Source organism: Telopea speciosissima, chromosome 7 (assembly GCF_018873765.1).
Source record: "Telopea speciosissima isolate NSW1024214 ecotype Mountain lineage chromosome 7, Tspe_v1, whole genome shotgun sequence".
Taxonomy (NCBI): domain Eukaryota; kingdom Viridiplantae; phylum Streptophyta; class Magnoliopsida; order Proteales; family Proteaceae; genus Telopea; species Telopea speciosissima.
Genome location: NC_057922.1, coordinates 21,105,612 through 21,123,017, shown reverse-complemented (window position 1 = coordinate 21,123,017; position 17,406 = coordinate 21,105,612). Strand labels below are relative to the sequence as shown.

At 37.3% G+C, this 17,406-nt stretch overlaps 1 protein-coding gene across 2 annotated transcripts; it reads left to right on the top strand.

Annotated features, from left to right (window-relative positions):
* The first annotated feature begins 10,422 nt into the window (after nt 1-10,422).
* Nucleotides 10,423-15,199, top strand: LOC122669354 (transcription factor GAMYB-like). 2 transcript variants are annotated; one of them, XM_043866103.1, is made up of 4 exons: nt 10,423-10,507; nt 12,071-12,492; nt 13,476-14,487; nt 14,580-15,199. In XM_043866103.1, the coding sequence occupies exons 2-4, from the start codon at nt 12,130-12,132 to the stop codon at nt 14,873-14,875; spliced, it is 1,671 nt and encodes a 556-aa protein (XP_043722038.1). In that variant the 5' UTR covers nt 10,423-10,507; nt 12,071-12,129; the 3' UTR covers nt 14,876-15,199. The 2 variants fall into 2 exon arrangements, with proteins under 2 accessions (XP_043722038.1, XP_043722037.1); XM_043866102.1 differs by lacking the exon at nt 10,423-10,507 and adding an exon at nt 11,018-11,161.
* The last annotated feature ends 2,207 nt before the right edge of the window (nt 15,200-17,406 follow it).

Below are 17,406 nucleotides of genomic sequence, written 5' to 3'. Positions count from 1 at the left end.
TCAATTCCTTTCCCAACATTATTTGTTTCAGCATGTTCTTTCACTTAAATTGAATTTGAATTGAATTACCAAGATCAAATATGAACCGAATTAAATCAAATATAGAAACCAAATAAAACCATAACTGATTTGGTTTGTTTCTATTTGATGTTATGAAAATTATTTGGTTTCAGTTTATACATATTATCTTAAAAAAAAAAAAAAAAAAAAAACTAACTAGATCGAATGCCAATCGTACACTACATCATCAATTTATGTTGTGAAATCAACTCTTACATGTCCACATATTTTATTCTCATATGCTAAAATTACAAAAGTACCCTATCTTAACTCAACCATGCCTTATCTCAACAAAATTGGGTCCCTACATGGTTCATGTTGCACCATTCAAACTCTATTTAGAGCCACACTTTTCATCAACCGAATGCATACGTTATTCAATTATCATTTTACCCTCTAATTTCATTCTTTATTTTGTATTTTATATTTTTCCCACTCATCCATATCAGTATCCTAATTTTTCTAATTTAATTAAGGATGGGAGATTGCTATCTGGTCGCATGGTCCCTAAACCAGCATTTGGGGTCTATGGGGGAACATGCTTGGGTATCTACACAGGGGGCAAGGGTGTCATTTCAAGGTGTGTGAGAGGATTTAGGGGGCGCCACCAAGTAGGAATCTTTTCTCCTTTAATTTATATGTTATTTCTTTATTAGTCAACACTAGCTACATAAATCATTTTTGGCCTACTAGTTGTCTTATAAAATTTTGAATTGTGTTAGTTGAATACATCAATCACACAACACTCAAAAACACCCTCCATTTCATCCACTCCATTTTAGTTCTATATAAAACACCTTCAATTTCTTCTTTATTTATGATTAATAAAAAATTTCTGAAACCATCAATTTTCTGGTATCTCCATATCATCAAACTCTAACCACCCTATTTTTGTCCTAAGTTGCACTTCATATATTCTACTTTTTATTTACTTAAAATATTTTGATTCCACAAGCTCTCTCTATACTTGTAGCTTAATTAGTATTTGTTCCTAATTTTGATTCATCCACCAAGACTATATAATGAGCAAAAATCTACACACCAAGGAATCTCATCCTTAAAAAAAAATTATGGGGTTAATATTGTACATGGTATTATTAAAATACCTCTACCATGACAAAACCCTAAGATGTGAAGATATGTTATCCAAAACCCTAAATTGATGAATATAAGATGAAAATCCTCAAGGAAAAACTAAACAAAAATTAAGGTGAAAAAGACATTCAAAAGTACAATGATGTCATTAACAATAAATTATACCACAACCCTAAATACTTCTAAAATTTAAAGCAATGTATAAAAAACTAAGACCAGAATATAAAAACCATAAAATCACGAAGACATGGATGGAAAAAACATGAAGGGAAAATAAAATAAAATTCATATTTCGTAGAAGACAGAAAATTACAATAATGCCAGTGGTAGAATACATACAATGCCCTTTGATATTTCCAAATTGATATAATGTTTTAGAAATTCTTAATTTAATGGAATCAATAGAAAAATAAGCAAGAAATAATAAAAGAATATTTGGGTATAGAAATATGCATGATATCATGGGAATGTTACAATGATTGCAGGATTTTTGTTTTTTGATTTTGAGAAAAAGAAACCTCGTTGATAATCTATAAATACATCAAACAAACGAGGCCTCTCCTTAGAGATACCTTTCAAGATACAAAAGGGGAGGGGGTGTAGGAATTCCATTGGCAATCCCCATCTCACAATTTAATTTCTAGCATTCCATTTTGGTAGAGTATGAGTGAAAACATCAAAAGATCTATAACAAAATCCACTTTCACATGCCCATGCTCACTAGGAGGTCTCGAGTTCGAGTCTTCTGGTTGGTACCTTCCCCCCTCTCAATTTGCCCCCCCCCCTAAATAGTAAGATATATATAAAAGCTCCCAATTCCCAAAAATAAAAAAATAAAAAAATTTCACTTTCACTTTCAGATTTAGGGTCATTATTACTCCTCTACCTATTCGTTGGAGGTCTGAAACGATGACCATCGGTTAAAAAAAACAAGAAACTATTCTTGGCACCCATTCAAGTGTAGTGATGGCCATCGGTGGAGAAGTTCCTCCTTTATTATGTCTTGAAGAAAACTCTGTCCATGCAATGAAACATTATGTTTAACCCTCCAAAGCAAATGACAACCATAATTGATGATATGATGAAAAATCACTTTTAAGTCCTTTTTCCGCCTAGATTTGGGATCTTCTATAATCTGAAACCATGTTTAATGTTGCTCAAAAAACAATTGCTTCGATAAGATACTAATTATTTCCATTTTTACATGAGTAAAATTTTCATGGCGATCGCTTATGAACACAACAACAACCACTTTTCTCTCTGATAAAGCACCATCAACATTATCTTGATGGCCCGTGTTATAAGATAGGAAAATTAAAATTTGTATGAATTATTTCTTATATAGCCTAAGATATTCAATTAAGGGGTTATTCGAATGACACTTTTATATACATATTTAGAACTTGAAACCTTTTTTTGAATGTACCTTATATTATTACTAAAATTATTTAAATCAAGGGTATAAAAAAGGTTTGTTCATCAGTGAATTCTAGGTAGTCTGTTAAGAAAACAACGTCTAGAATGACGATTTGCGAAAGAAAAACGAGAAACAGAGAAAACACACAACACACAATACCAAAGATTTACGTGGTTCACCCCCAAGATGAGAAGCTGCGTTTACGGTCGAGCAATAGAACAGATTTCACTATCTTTTGGAAATATTACAAAACCTCTCTTACAGTCCTCCCAGAGATAAGAATATTATATAGAGAAATCCTAACCCGAGAAAGTACAAAAATACCCCTAGACCCAAAAATGTCAAACTAGACAGGATCGGACCAAAACATAACATATATCCCAAAATATACCATTTCGAAGATCTCGACGAGCCCAACACATCAAACCGCCTTTGGCAGTGATGTACGTCATTTTTTGATAATCTGAGGTCGTTTCGAGATCGAAACGACCCTCCGAAGATCCCAATTGCACTTTCTGGACTGAAATCAGGCTTCACCAATAATATAATTGACTTTCATTCTATTGTTATTTGATTTCATGGTTAGGTTTGTCGAGATCCCTTGCTAGAATTTTTTCCTTGAATCCACGAATTCAATGAATCAAAAAAATCAATTACCAAATGTAGACGTAATTGATAAAAGCGATACATTTCTTTCAATCCAACAAATAATAGCTAAGCTTGTTAGATACACCAAAGACACAACTTATTAAGGAGTGTGGTATTGCTTGCATCATTTGATTGCAACTTGGGAATAGCTACACACAAGAAGGGAGACAGGAAGAAGAAAAGAAAGATATATATAAAAGGAAGGAAACGTATATATGGAGAGTTTTCACACGCGAAGCTCGCTTGTAATAAGTGTCTCACAAATTGGGTTTACTTAGCTTTATTTGTGTCATCTACACACTTTGCTTTGTAATTAGTGAGTAGTACTCTTTTCTTATTCCTTTTCTCATCATCTATCTCATGAGAGAGAGAGAGAGAGAGTCACTCACCCTGCTCTTCCATGAACAACTACATTTTACGGGTTCAAGTCCTGGAAATAGGGGTAAGGCTGCATGCATTTGATCTTCTCCAGACCTTACTAAATGCGGAAGTCTTGTGCATTGGATACGGTTTTTATTTTTTTATAATAAAAAATTATGAAAAATATATAGAGGTGAATATATATCCATTTAGGGGAAAAGATCAGATCCCCACGACGTCAACTGAAATCCGAAACTGCATACAAGCACCCCTCTCCCCACCCAGATTACGGTAGCATGCCTTAAAATGTCTTAAATACCCCCTATTTACGTGTTTACCATAATATTTCTGTTTATTGCTCGAAACTGCACATGGGCGTCAGAGGGAATCCACCCCCATCCATTTAAAAACGATGATGATGATGATGATGATGATGATGATAACGACGATCGAAATGCACCCAATCAAAACTTGCGCTGTTACTAAATGGGCTGGAGATGGGTCATCCCAAACCCAGTCCATCTAGGGATGGATTAGGACTACTGGCCCTTCCAAAAATAATTTCTTTCCCTAGTTTCTCCCCTCCTTGCTAATGGAAGATATATCATTGCAAGATTGAGATTATCTGATCATTTTAAATTTTGATCAGCAAGATATCCTTGTTGGTATGTGTCAGTCACACTATCATTTAATATCTCAGAGAGAGAGAGAGATGAAAGTAAGTCCAAGGCTTCCTTGCAAGCCATGATTTGGGGTTTGGGTGACCTCAATATATAACCCAAATTGGCAAATTGGATCGAAGAAGGGTTAGGATCCAAATGGTGGAGAGACAGAAATAGAAAGAGCAAATTAAACATACATTGTTTTGTTGGCATGCAGATTGTGAAAGTTTTGATGATGTAATATGAATGTGAGACCAAGTGGACCTTAATTAAGCCCAGAAAAAAACAAAAAAAGAAAAAGAAAAGATAGAAAGCCTTGGTTAGGTAAGAGAAATGAGACCACGCCAGCCCAAGCCCATAGTAGTTATGGGGAAATTGTGATGGGACCCACTATCAGGATTAGGAGGAGAAAAAGGATTCTTGTGGGACCAAAGGGTCTTAAATTTAGAAGTTATGGTGGGTCAACGAATTTGGGCTTGAGGAGCATTTCTCAGCCAAATGTTCTCAGTATCAGGGGCTTAGGCTGCACCCAGACACATGGGGGTGTACGAAATGATCACCTTGCTCCCGTGAATAGTAGGCTCATGTGTCTTGGCGCAGGCTGCGTTGCGGCACAGAAAACATTAGCCCATATATATATATATTTTATTTTATTTTTGTGAAAGAAAATCTATTGATTTATGTGTGATCAACGCAAGATATCTGAATTACAAAGATCACACAATGAAGAAGTGGAAAAATACCAAACTCTCATGCATGCAAGGGTTGTGGCTTTCCAGGCCAGGGAGTCAGTCACGCTGTTAATCTCCCTTATGTGAAATCATACATGGAGGAGTGCATAACATTTATCCAGCAGAAAATTTTTTTCCTATACACCTATCGTAGGAAGGGATATATATTATGTACACATGTCCAAATTCGAGATAGGTGTCAGGCAATGTCAAATTGTCGTAAAATAAATGATAATGATACAAGAGAGAATCAAAACTTATCTATAACTGTAACCAAATAGTTAATCCATTGTCATTGTAGGAGACTTTTGACAATCAACTCAAGAAAAATTAGTGAGAACGTATGTTAAAGAGTTTGATTTGGTGGGTGTTAACTTCAATCATTAACGTTAATTTCAAACTACTAATTCACACACAATGCATAATCTTCTTTAAATCTCTAGTTTTGCTCACTCACTCCTTACGTATTCCTTCCTCCTTCCTTCCTTTTCCTCTGCCAAACTCTGTTGTGTAAGCTCATGATCCGTATTTGAGGGGCCGAATAATATGTTTAAAGCCAAATCACACATTAATACAATCTCCCTCTCACATGCTTCAAGTTGCAATACCAATCATTATATCACAAATTTGAGTTTAATCTTTTTTAATATCTTGGTTTACATCTAAACATAGTACATAGATTATGACTCTAGACATAGTTTTGACGCTAATCTTCTCAAGTTTTGTCAACGGGACCAAACCTATGTCTCAGTCTCGATTATTAATAGAATGAGACATTTTTGGTTCCTAAATGGTTCTAGCTAGGCACAATAGAAAAGAGAGAAATGCTGCAATTAAATTGGACTGTTCAATTATCTCTGTCCACATGTCATCTTCCCAGGGGTGCACTGGACATGCATGGGGGATCATGCGTTGGGGGTGATAAAAATCCACTCTCTGTGATGTAGTGATGTAGGGGTAAAGTTGCTTACATTATGACCCTCCCCAAACCCCGTAATGGCGGAAACCTCATGCATTGGGTACACCTTTTTTTATATAATTTCAAGATGGTGAAAGGAATTTGATTCTAACAATATATATCGACTGGAGTTTGAGACGTTTCGCGATATATGTTTTTAACTTCAGGGTCATTCATGTGGTTTTAATTTCATAAGTTGTTGGCTTAAGATGTAGAAATGAAGTGAGAACTGCATTGTATTTGTCATGCTTTGTAATGTAATTATGAAGTGGCAATACTAAAATAACTAATGGGGAGGAGGAGAACCCTTGGCGACTTGTAGGGAGAGGTTTTTTTTTTTTAACGGGGAATGGGGGAGGGGGGGGATCTTTATCCCCTGCAATTCTTTGTCCGGTCCAATTCCTCTAGTGCCCCTAACAAAGGGGGGACGCGATGACTATTCCACCCCTATCCAAATACTCTACCCGGGTAGGGTCCACCCCCTCTTATTACATACACTAGGGAACTGGACTAGGTAGGGAATTGCATGAGATAATCGAGGAGAGGGGGTGGAAGAACTAAAGAGTTGTTCCATAACACTTGAGTCTTCGATCATAAAGAGAAACATAGCCAAGCAGCGGGGGGGGGGGGGGGAGAGAGAGAGAGATATGCAACGGTTGGGTTGCAATGATGAGCGCAACGACGGAAGAGAGAGTAAGTTGCAATAGTGGATGTATTGAATGACTGAGATGCAGAGAGAAGATCTGACAATCAATAAATTGCTACCATGTAAGATTCCATTAACAACATTAGTGTATAGATTCCTGCCCCTTTAGTTTTTTTGTAACTTTGTTAGGATGGATCAACTTAATAAGCTTACCAACTTGGTTCACCAAGTTTTAGCCATGTGGCAAGATGATGTGGTAACTTTGGCTAATGGATGGATAGGTTCTATGACTGGATTAGTCACAAGTCAGATTTCACAACTTATCCTTATCCTTGTGTATTAGTAATGGATGGGAAGGTTCTTTTCCTTCATTTTTATTTGATATTCATGTTGACTCATTAATAAAAACAGATTCTTCGTAAAGTGGGGGTAAGGCAACGCACACTAGTATGACCCTCTATAAACCCCGCAATGGTGGGAGCCTCGTGCACTAAACTGATGAATCATTTGAGTGTTTGGATTAAGCTATTTAATTTCTGTTAGTACCCTTAATCAACCTGATCCATTGGCACTACGGTGCGTTGGATAATCTTGATCATCAGAATATAGAACTGGTCAGATAGGGAATATTGGATCTCCGAGCCTTGAAGCTTCATCATGACCCGATAAGAAATTGATACCAGTCCGAAATTCATAAAAAAAAAAGAAAATAAAAGCATGATTTTATTCTATATTAATGGATATATTTACATGATACATCAAATCTAAACTGATACTTAATCGATAGCGAACCAATACGAAACCAAACCCAAACTGAAATCGCGGGCACTCTTATTGGATTAGTTTTGGACTCACTCATTCTTAGACTAAAACTAATGAAATTGAACCAAAACCAGTCCAAACTGACGGTTTCCATACACCCTTACAATAGCCTCAAATTTTCCTATACTTTGTTTTGCTACTTGGCTAATTCAATTAAGTTTGAGCAGAGGATTTTGGGATCTAAATTTTCAGTGCCAGATTTACCACATGGCATGCAACTAGAAGTCTAGAACACGGCCCGGCCCAAGGTCCCAAGCTATAGCCCAAGCATGGTCTGGCCCGAGGTTGGGTTTAGGATATCTCACACCAGAATGAATCTCCGGCGGATTTGGGTTGGTCAAGTTTGGTCCTGTTTTTGTCATTTTCTTTTGGTTAGTTTGGACCGGTTTCGGTTAGACCTAATTGGTCCCTCCTATTTTAAGATCTCGCACCGTGAACGATCTGTTTAAGTAAACGGTAGCACTCATAGGCTAGACATGGTCCTATTTATAAATAGTCGGTCAGATACTGGTTTATAATCGGGCTTATACTAAACATGCTATAAATGGACTAAACGGGCTCATATTACTACAGTCAGACCATCCAAGTTTCATCCATATAGCTCCTAATGAGATTCAATTCTTTGTAATGAAACAAGAACTTACTTGACAGAATGTTCATCTCTAGGTTAATGGCTAAATAAGTAAATCTCATATTTATTTGGAGTTCTAAGAGCCTCAATCTTAATGGACATACATATGATTAAGGGTGTTAAACGGTCCAGTTTCGGTTAAACGGTTCAGTTCAGTCTGATTTTGACTGTTTGAAGATAGAAATCGTAACTAGACCGTTTAACTAAACGGTCTCATAATCAAAACCGTGACCGTTTGGTAAACGATTTCGGTTAAATGGTTTTTAAACGATTTCGGTTAAATGGTTCTATACGGTTTTACACGGTTTTGGTTAGATGGTTCTAAACACATTTTCTACTCTATTTGTTAATACTAGTTATTAGTTAATAGTTATAACTTATTACTTACTAAGTTATAAGCTATATTTTTTGAAAAAAGGAAATCATTAATGAAGAAACATGGCTGTTTAGTAGTTGTTACTTGCTAGGTTTTGACTTTTTGTTTATAAAAAAAAAAACTTTTTGTTAAGTTTTTAAACGGTTGGACGGGTTGGTTATAATCGATTTTAATTGGATTACACGGTTTGAAATCGTTGGATTAATCGGCCTAAATCGAACCAAACCGATTAAATAAACAGTGTCATTTTTAAAACCATAACCGGACCATTTAACTAAACAGTTTACCGATTTTGGTTTAAATGAATCGATTTGATTCGGTTTAGTTTTGATACCCTTACATATGATGACCTTTCAACAAGTATACATGGCCCTTGATTATGTGTTCCATTTATTTTTGGTCCATCAACTTAATAGTGCAATAATATTCAATTATCAATTCTATGTTTTTACTCGGCCCATAGTCCTTCATATATAGCTTACGTAATGGGGGATGTTAAATTAATTAAGGAGATTAAGAAATGATATATTCGGGATAAAATAGGGAATTTATGGGATGATTGGGGTAGAATAAATAAATGGGCTTAGACGTGTTGATCCTTAAACGTGTAGAGCTCGATTAGATGACCATTGGTCCATCCCCTTTCCCATATATTTTTAGGGAAAAAAGAAAATTGTTAGGTTGCGTGACACCTGTGCCCGTACACATGAAAAGGTGAAATAACCGCCCTCCTACCTATTATGAAATGAAAAGGCCGACCCCCTCTTGGATGCCCATGCATGCTCTCTCATTGATAGTCGCACTGGTGTAAAAGCCACGCAGCCTGGCAGTGATCCACCTCCCAAATTTTTATACTAATCTGGCTGAACCCAATTGGAGGCATGATTCATAATCTCAGATTGGATCGGTATCGGCCTAAACCGATCTGGAATAATGACCGATCTTGCCCAATAATAGTGGATCATCTCCTAGATCAGTCAACTTGGTCAGATTGCCCGAATCTCGAGATTGGATCGACCAATATCTTTTCTTTTTTTTTTTGGGGTAAGGATCAATCAATATCAGGCATAACAATTCTAAAATAGTTCATAATCTCGGGATCGGATCGATCGATTCACCTAGATTGAATCAGTATCGAATATGATTTTCCAATTTACTTTTAGTCCGTATAATCTTTGAAAATTTTCTAATTGATACTAGTCGATACAGGAACCGATCCAACAAAATCCAATTTTTGATCATTTTTTACCTATACAGACCGATTTTGAATCGAGATCATATCGGATCGGTATCAACCTTGACCGATCCCGATATTAGAAACCATGATTGGAGGCCTCAGCCTAGATGCTAGGTGAAGCCCAGCCTGAAGTTCGGCCTTGAAATCCCAAACTTAGTCCAGTCCAAGTCCTGAAAATTTTCCAAACTTGATCCTTTCTGGTATTCATCTCAGCTGATCATTCGGTTCACGTTAGCATTGTGCACATTATTCATCCATGCCATGAATTATCAAAACATCCATCATGCATACCATGCATGCATGGAATGCACACCAGTCATCATTAATGTATGTTTTTAACATGATTGCATCTGACCATGATTAATAAATATAACTCTCTATTAAGGGTAGTTAGATTTTCTTCCCTCCTTATACCCTATTAGTCCATCTATATCTATATATATATATATATATTATTTTTTTTGTCTTACATTTTGTTTTGTTCTAATAATATTTATATTTATCACAGATTTATAGAACCCTAATTAAGGAGAGCATTCAACATTTTTTGTTCCTTCTCCTTTTGGATTTTATACATTTTTGATTGATTGGGAGAAAGATGTGAGGGTAGTGGTAAGTCTTGTCTTGATCAACTCATTCTCTCTCTCTCACCCCCCCCCCCTCTCCTAAAAAAAGAAAATTTTTCCCAAAATCATTCTACGTGGAAAGAAATCATCATAACATCTACAATATTTTCTGCCCTTCTATGTGTCTCTCTCTCTCACAAACATAAACACAAAACACAAAACACAAAGTCTGGGCGTGTGACAATGGGGGCAAAGTCGCAAAGAGGAAGCAAGCGAGGAAGGAATAAAGTCTAAGCTGGTACTCTCTCCTCCACTCTCTCTCCTACTTTTGCGCTCCTCTCGCCATTTCTTATCTCTTCTACTCTCTCTCATCAATCAAAGCACCCTTTCTTTTTAGGGTTTCGACGTCCCACCTTTCCCTCACAAACCCCTCTCTTTTTTCTCTTCTGCATTCTCAAATAAATCGAATCTCACCTCTTTTTACCGATTACCCCGATACCATTTCTCTCTCTCTCTGTTAGTTCCTTTTTTTTTTTTTGTGTGTTTTTTTCTTTCAATTGAATTTCGATTCTTTTTTGGATTCGTGAGTTAGGGTTTGGAGTTTCTTCGATCTGGCCTTGTATTGCATTTGCTTTGATTGTGGAACCCATGTTTCAATTGGGAGATTTTCAGTTAGATTTAGGGAAACTAGGGTTTGTCTTTTTGGGTAATTTGTGTTCTTGCTGAGCTTATTGAATTAGTACATTGTACAATAGAATTCTGAGAATTTGTTTTCTTTCCGTTCGTTTTTTTTTTTTTTTTTAAATTAGTGATTTTGTTTCCTCGGCTTTTCTTCGGCGACTTCTGTGAGCTGGATTCTTGCTAATTGGAGCTAGAATGCGATTCTCTGTATATCTTAAATACTTGTCACTATTCTGAATTGGTTGGACTTCACCAGCTCGATTATATTCAGGTAATCTCTTTTTATGGGTAAAGTCCGCTGATTTTATTGCAGCTAAAGAGATGGGGATGGGCTTTTAATTTCTGATTTAGTTCCTTAATTTACAATTTTTTTTTTCCGATTTTGGGGGTTCTCTGACATTGCAGCTTCGATGATTTCCAGAAGATGGTTTTGATTTCTCTCTGCTTTCTTGCTAATTTTGTTCTTCTGTGATCAACCAGTTTTGCATTTAGTTCTCGTATTAGTCTGTCGTTTTCCACTGCTAATGCGGTTGAGAAATTTATTGAGCTTCTTTGTCTTTGTTCGTTGGTTCTGCTAACGCTGAGAAACTGCTAAACCCTGGTTTCCTGAGGATTATAGTGCAATAATTATTCTATTTTCCTTTTGGGTTTTCGCAATCTGTGATTTTCATAAAATTTGGGGTACTTCATCAACTAAAATAAGTTCCAAATACAGGTTTTTTTGGTCTCGATGCTGTATTCTCTGTTTCCTTTTCGACCCCTGATTAAGTTTTTTACTCCTCTGTGTCGTTGTCAGTCTGATCGTTTCTTCTTTTAGTACCTTGTAAATTCTGCTCCTTGCTACCTTGTCCCCCCCCCCCCCCCCCTCTATAATCTGAAAAATTATATACTTTATCTTCGAAAAGTAATCTATGCTTTAGCTATATATTTATTTCCCTTGTTAATTATGTCCTGTCTCCAGAACTCTAGATCTATTGATATTGAAATATCAATCTATGAATTTTTGGGTTTCTTTTACATTCTGGTTTCAAATTGGGTTTCTACTGCTTAGTTTTTGTTTCTGGCATTGTTGAGGTCTTCCTCCATGGAATGATTGCCCTAGATTTGAGATGTGCATCTATCTTCTATTTCTGTGATTGATTTTCTTTTGCTGCTCACATTATTGTTCAGGGTGGTACAGTTCTGTTTGGATGGTTTTGATTAGTCACCTGCGATTGGTGGGGAGTCACATTGAAGGTAATGGGTCATACAAATAATGAGAGTGACGATAGCATGCAGTCCAAGGACAAGGCAGATTCACCATTGGTTGACGAAGGTAGTTCTGGTGGAAGCTTGGGTGGGGGGTCTGTTTTGAAGAAAGGGCCATGGACATCGGCAGAAGATGCAATCTTGGTCGATTATGTCAAGAAGCATGGAGAGGGGAACTGGAATGCTGTTCAGAAGCTCTCAGGGCTCTTCCGCTGTGGTAAAAGCTGTCGTCTGAGATGGGCAAATCACCTGAGACCAAACTTGAAAAAGGGTGCTTTCACTCAGGAAGAAGAAAGGCTAATCATTGAACTCCATTGCAAGATGGGGAACAAATGGGCTCGAATGGCTGCTCATGTATGTCTATCTGTTCTAGTCTTCTTTATGTTTGTAGGTTAAAGCATTCTCTGATTTTTGAAATGTATGTGTCTAGTAGCAATTTCTGAGATATTTGTGTATTGTAGTGCAAACTGTAAGACACCCTCTCTTGTTTAGAAGCTCTTGCATCAAGTTCTATTTGGTCTATTACGTCCAAAATATGATATATACATGGAAGCAAATTGTGGTTACACCATATGCACTGCGATCTCAACCAATGCTTAAAATTTGGTACATTTTTCTTTCTTTCATTTCCTTCAAGATTCTAGGGGATTAGATGTCACATGTTTGATGCTTGACAATGGCTGGCTTCTGAGCGAGATATGTTATAGCAATCTTGTTCTTGGTTTTATGTATGCATGTAATATATTAGATAGTCCTCAGTTGGAGATATGATACTCTATATATTTTTTTAACTAGTGCGGACCTCGGCACAACGGTAAGGTTGCTCATTGCAACCTAGTGGCCACCCCGCAATGGTGGGAGCCTCGTGCACTGGGTACACTATTTTATGTTCAATTGTTTTTTAAGCAGAGATTTGCTTGTGATTGCAATATTTTTATTACCAAAAATCCTATCATCTATCAACCTTGTTTCAATTTGAGAATGATCTTCTTTTTTTTTGGGGGGGGGGGGGGGTTCAAAGATAACTTTTTCCTGATACTAGTCACATAAGATAGAGTATCACTTTTAGGTTTATATGCATGATAGTATGTCTTATATATGATCTTGCATTTTTATCCATATTCTGTATTATGCAACAACCAGCAAACTTACAGTTACAGAATCTATGTAATTGAGAAATGTGAGCTCAATGTTGAACATTGAAAATTCATTGTTGAACGTTGAATTTTGAATGGAGTGTTTCATGCTTCGTGTTCTTTTGGCTAATTTATTTATTCTCCCTCTTCATAGTTTGTACTGTTTTTTTTTCCTGAGATTTTGGCTTCTTTCTATGTTAGTTGCCTGGACGCACGGATAATGAGATAAAAAACTACTGGAACACTCGAATCAAGAGACGACAACGTGCTGGTTTACCACTTTATCCTCCGGATGTCTGTTTACAGTCATTGAATGAGAGTCAGCTGTGTCAGAACTCTGGTGAATTCAATTGTGGGGATTCACGGCATAGTGATATTCTGCAATCAAACTATGAGATTCCTGATGTTGTATTTGACAATTTGAAGCCCAATCCAGGTGTTCTATCTTATGCATCAGCATTGCCTGATTTATCTGCTAGTAACATGCTGACACAAGGCCTGAGTTCAGCTCATAATTACAGCTTCATTCCCACAACGGTCCATCGTTCAAAGCGACTCCGAGAATCAGAGACCTTGTTTCCTGGTTTTAATGGCAGTGTCACTCCTGCACTGCCTACATATGACCAGTTTCAGAATGATACTTGCGAGAAGATCCATCGATCATTTGGGTTGTCTTTCCCATATGATCCTGACCCTAGCAGCAAGAATCTTCAGCACTTTGGTGTAATACCTGGTAGCCATGCCCTTTTAAATGGCAATTTCTCTGCTTCTAAGCCCATTTCTGGGGCTGTGAAGTTGGAGCTCCCTTCACTCCAATATTCAGAAAGTGATTTTAGTAGTTGGGGCACATCTCCGGCCCCACCACCTTCACTCGAGTCTGTTGATACCTTTATCCAGTCTCCTCCATTGAATGAGCCTGTGCAATCAGATTGTCTGTCACCACGAAATAGTGGCCTGTTAGATGCGTTACTGCATGAAGCACAGACTCTAAGCACTGCAAAGAATCATTCATCTGAGAAAAGCTCAAGTTCTTCTGTTGTTATGCCCAGTGAAATGATGGATAGCTCAAACCTGAATCTATGTGAGGCAGAATGGGAAGAATACAGCGATCCTATTTCTCCATTGGGTCGTTCTGCTGCATCTGTTTTCAGTGAGTGTACTCCTATCAGTGGAAGTTCATTGGAAGATACCCTTCCCTCTGAGACCATGCCTGGTGAGCTTGCTTTTTCTCCTTCTAGTCCTTCAAAGATGCAAACTTACTAGTTTTATGTTATAAATGCAGCTTTTGATGCGTGGTTTCCACAGGATCTGATGTGAAGCCCGATGTGGTTGAACATGTCCCAAACTTAAGCGGAGCAAAAGAACTTTCAACTCGGTTGGATTTTTCTAGGCCAGATGCTGTACTTGGTTCAGACTGGTTTGAGCAGGGTAAGGACCATTCTGCTGCAACTGATACTATAACAACACTTCTTGGTGAGGATTTCTGCAGGGATTACAAGGAGCTGTCTACTGGATCATCTTCACAAGGTCAAGGATTGGGCCTTGGGTTTTGTGCATGGAATAACATGCCTCCTGTGTGTCAAATGTCTGACCTTCCTTAAAAGTCTTTCTGGCAAGTCATTAATGGGGAAGATTTGTTGGTGAACATTTTAACCTGGTCTCAACCTTGATAGAAAGGTCACGGAGTATTTGGTTTATGATACAATGCGTAAAAGTCCTTTGTTTGTGGTTCGTCTTCAACCCATGGATGGCTGTGCTTCTTTAGCTGGTACAATTCATCTGTGTGAGGATGTAGTGCATAAGTACTGGCAGGCGCTTGTTATAATTGTAGAATCACTACGCACTCTTGATGCAGAACATCTGAACTCGATGGTTTTGGATTATTTGATCGATTAATTTGATTATTATAGGGTATCTGCATAAAATTTATGATTCCTCTTATTCCCTTTGCAAATGGGTTGTTGTGGTTGGTTGGGAAGGGGGATATTCAGTACTACATTAATTTTAGTCATTCCTGCATTTTTCCCCCCTCTTCCCTTTATTTCAGAGTGGATCAATGTGGGTATTGTTATCTGTGGAAACAGTAGAGTATCTTTTGACATTATAGTCTAATGGATTTTGGATGAAATGACACTGTTATGCTGATAACCCCTAGGAGACTAAGATACATTGATTCCCTCAACCCTAACAAGCATTTTCTTTTTCTGAACTTTACAAATATTATTGTCAATACTATCTCTCTAGTATCATTTTTTTAGTTTACTAATTGTGCTTTGGAATATGCTTTTGCCTAGAGACATTTCTTGATAGTTATTTTTTATCCTGGGAGTCATGGTACATGCCTTTAGAGTACAGTGTTTTTATCCTTATATGCACTGTAGGTTCTCAGCCTTAATTGGTCATTCCACTTTTTGCATAATGGCATAATCGGATAATCCTAGCAATGTATGATTGACTATACTTCGTACATTCTTTAGTGTAGCAAGAGGTAATAGGTCTATGATGGTCTACGACCCAGAGACATTGGAGTTCAGCAGCTACAAAAGTGCTTCATGGGTTGGTAGGTTGCTACTTGTAAAGCTCAAAAATAGCACGGTCCTGAATCTTAAACCTGCCTTGCTGCTGTCTTTTTATGCATAATTAACCTGCACTGGAAACAGAGATATTCATTCTTGCTGCTTTTTAGGAGCCTTCTCTGAAAATGGTTTTCATGGATCCCCCATTGAAAATTTTATTGTGCCATATGGGAAAGCAAGCTTAGATGTTATCAAACCGTGATTTTGCTTCAAGGCTTATTACATATTTTATGTTTTTTGAGGGGAGGGGATTAGTAGGCTTTCAATTTGTTATCAATGCATGTACAATACCTATACATGTAGAACCTATAATCTTAGCTATTATGGTAGACATGCCCCTTGCCCCTCCCAACTCTCGCCAATGTTGTTTTTCTATAGGCACCTTCAACACAGTACAGTGTCTTCTCATCAACAAAAAAATAAATAAATAAATAAATACAGTGTATTGTCTGCTGCCTTAGCCTTTTTTTTGGTCCAATTGATGCAGTTGTATTAGACATTGATCCTATGTGGAGGCATGGACTAGAAGTTCCACGAGGGGTGGCAGTCGTTAATTATGTAATAATTTTGGCCTTTTGTTATTATGATTATTATTAAATTTTTTCCGTTTTATTGCAATGGGCCTAATTTATAAGCTTATAAAGTGATGATAGAGTTATCTTATAGGATTAGTACTTATGTGTTCTGTTTAGATTAGAATGTTTGATAGTTTTTTAGAGTTTTGTATTGAATATATTAAGTTAGGGAGTGTCAGAGTGACGTTGGTGTTTTTAGAATTCAAACACTTTCTTTTAATTGTTCTTTGTTTTATTCTCAAAAACGTTCTGGGCCTTCTTTGGTTCCCCCCTTATCTTGCCCTGGTAGGAGAAAGGATAAAGTAATGTTTGATGTTGATGCTTTGGTTTCTCAGTCAAGTTTGGGGCATGACAACGGTCTCCTTTTTCTGGGACCGACTGTTCTTTTTGGCTATGTTCTCAGGTAGGGTACCCCCTCAGGCTTCTGAGCTAAAGGATCACCTTGCTACATTTAGCACCATTTGGGGGCTTCTTTAGGTTGTTACAACCATAGGGGGTTTATTTTCTTTCGAATTTTTCTCTTTTCAAGATAGAGCTCGTGTACTCGGAGGAGCTCTTTGGTGGTTCTACATCTAATTTCTGCCTCCAAAGGTGTCTCTTAAGGGTTTGGAATTTAATGAAATGCTACTATCGATCCAGTTGTTGCATTTTCCTGCAACTTGTTTTCTGAGTGGACTGTTGAAGCTATAGCTGCAATGGAGGGAAAGCCGCTTCAGGTTATTTTGGACTGGGAATGTTGAGGTCTTCCTTCTTGGTCTGCTAGGGTGCAAGTATCCCTTGAACAACTCCTCTCAGCCTCAGTCCTTGTTTTACAAGACAATGGAGGTTCTTTTATTGCTTATGTTAAATTTGAATGCTTTTTTGCTTGTTTTTCATGCAAGATGATCACCCATTACACTATTGTGTGACCGTAAAGATACAAATCGGACTAAAGTGGGGTTCTCCTTAACAACACCTTTGGGCATCAATGAGAGTTCTTTT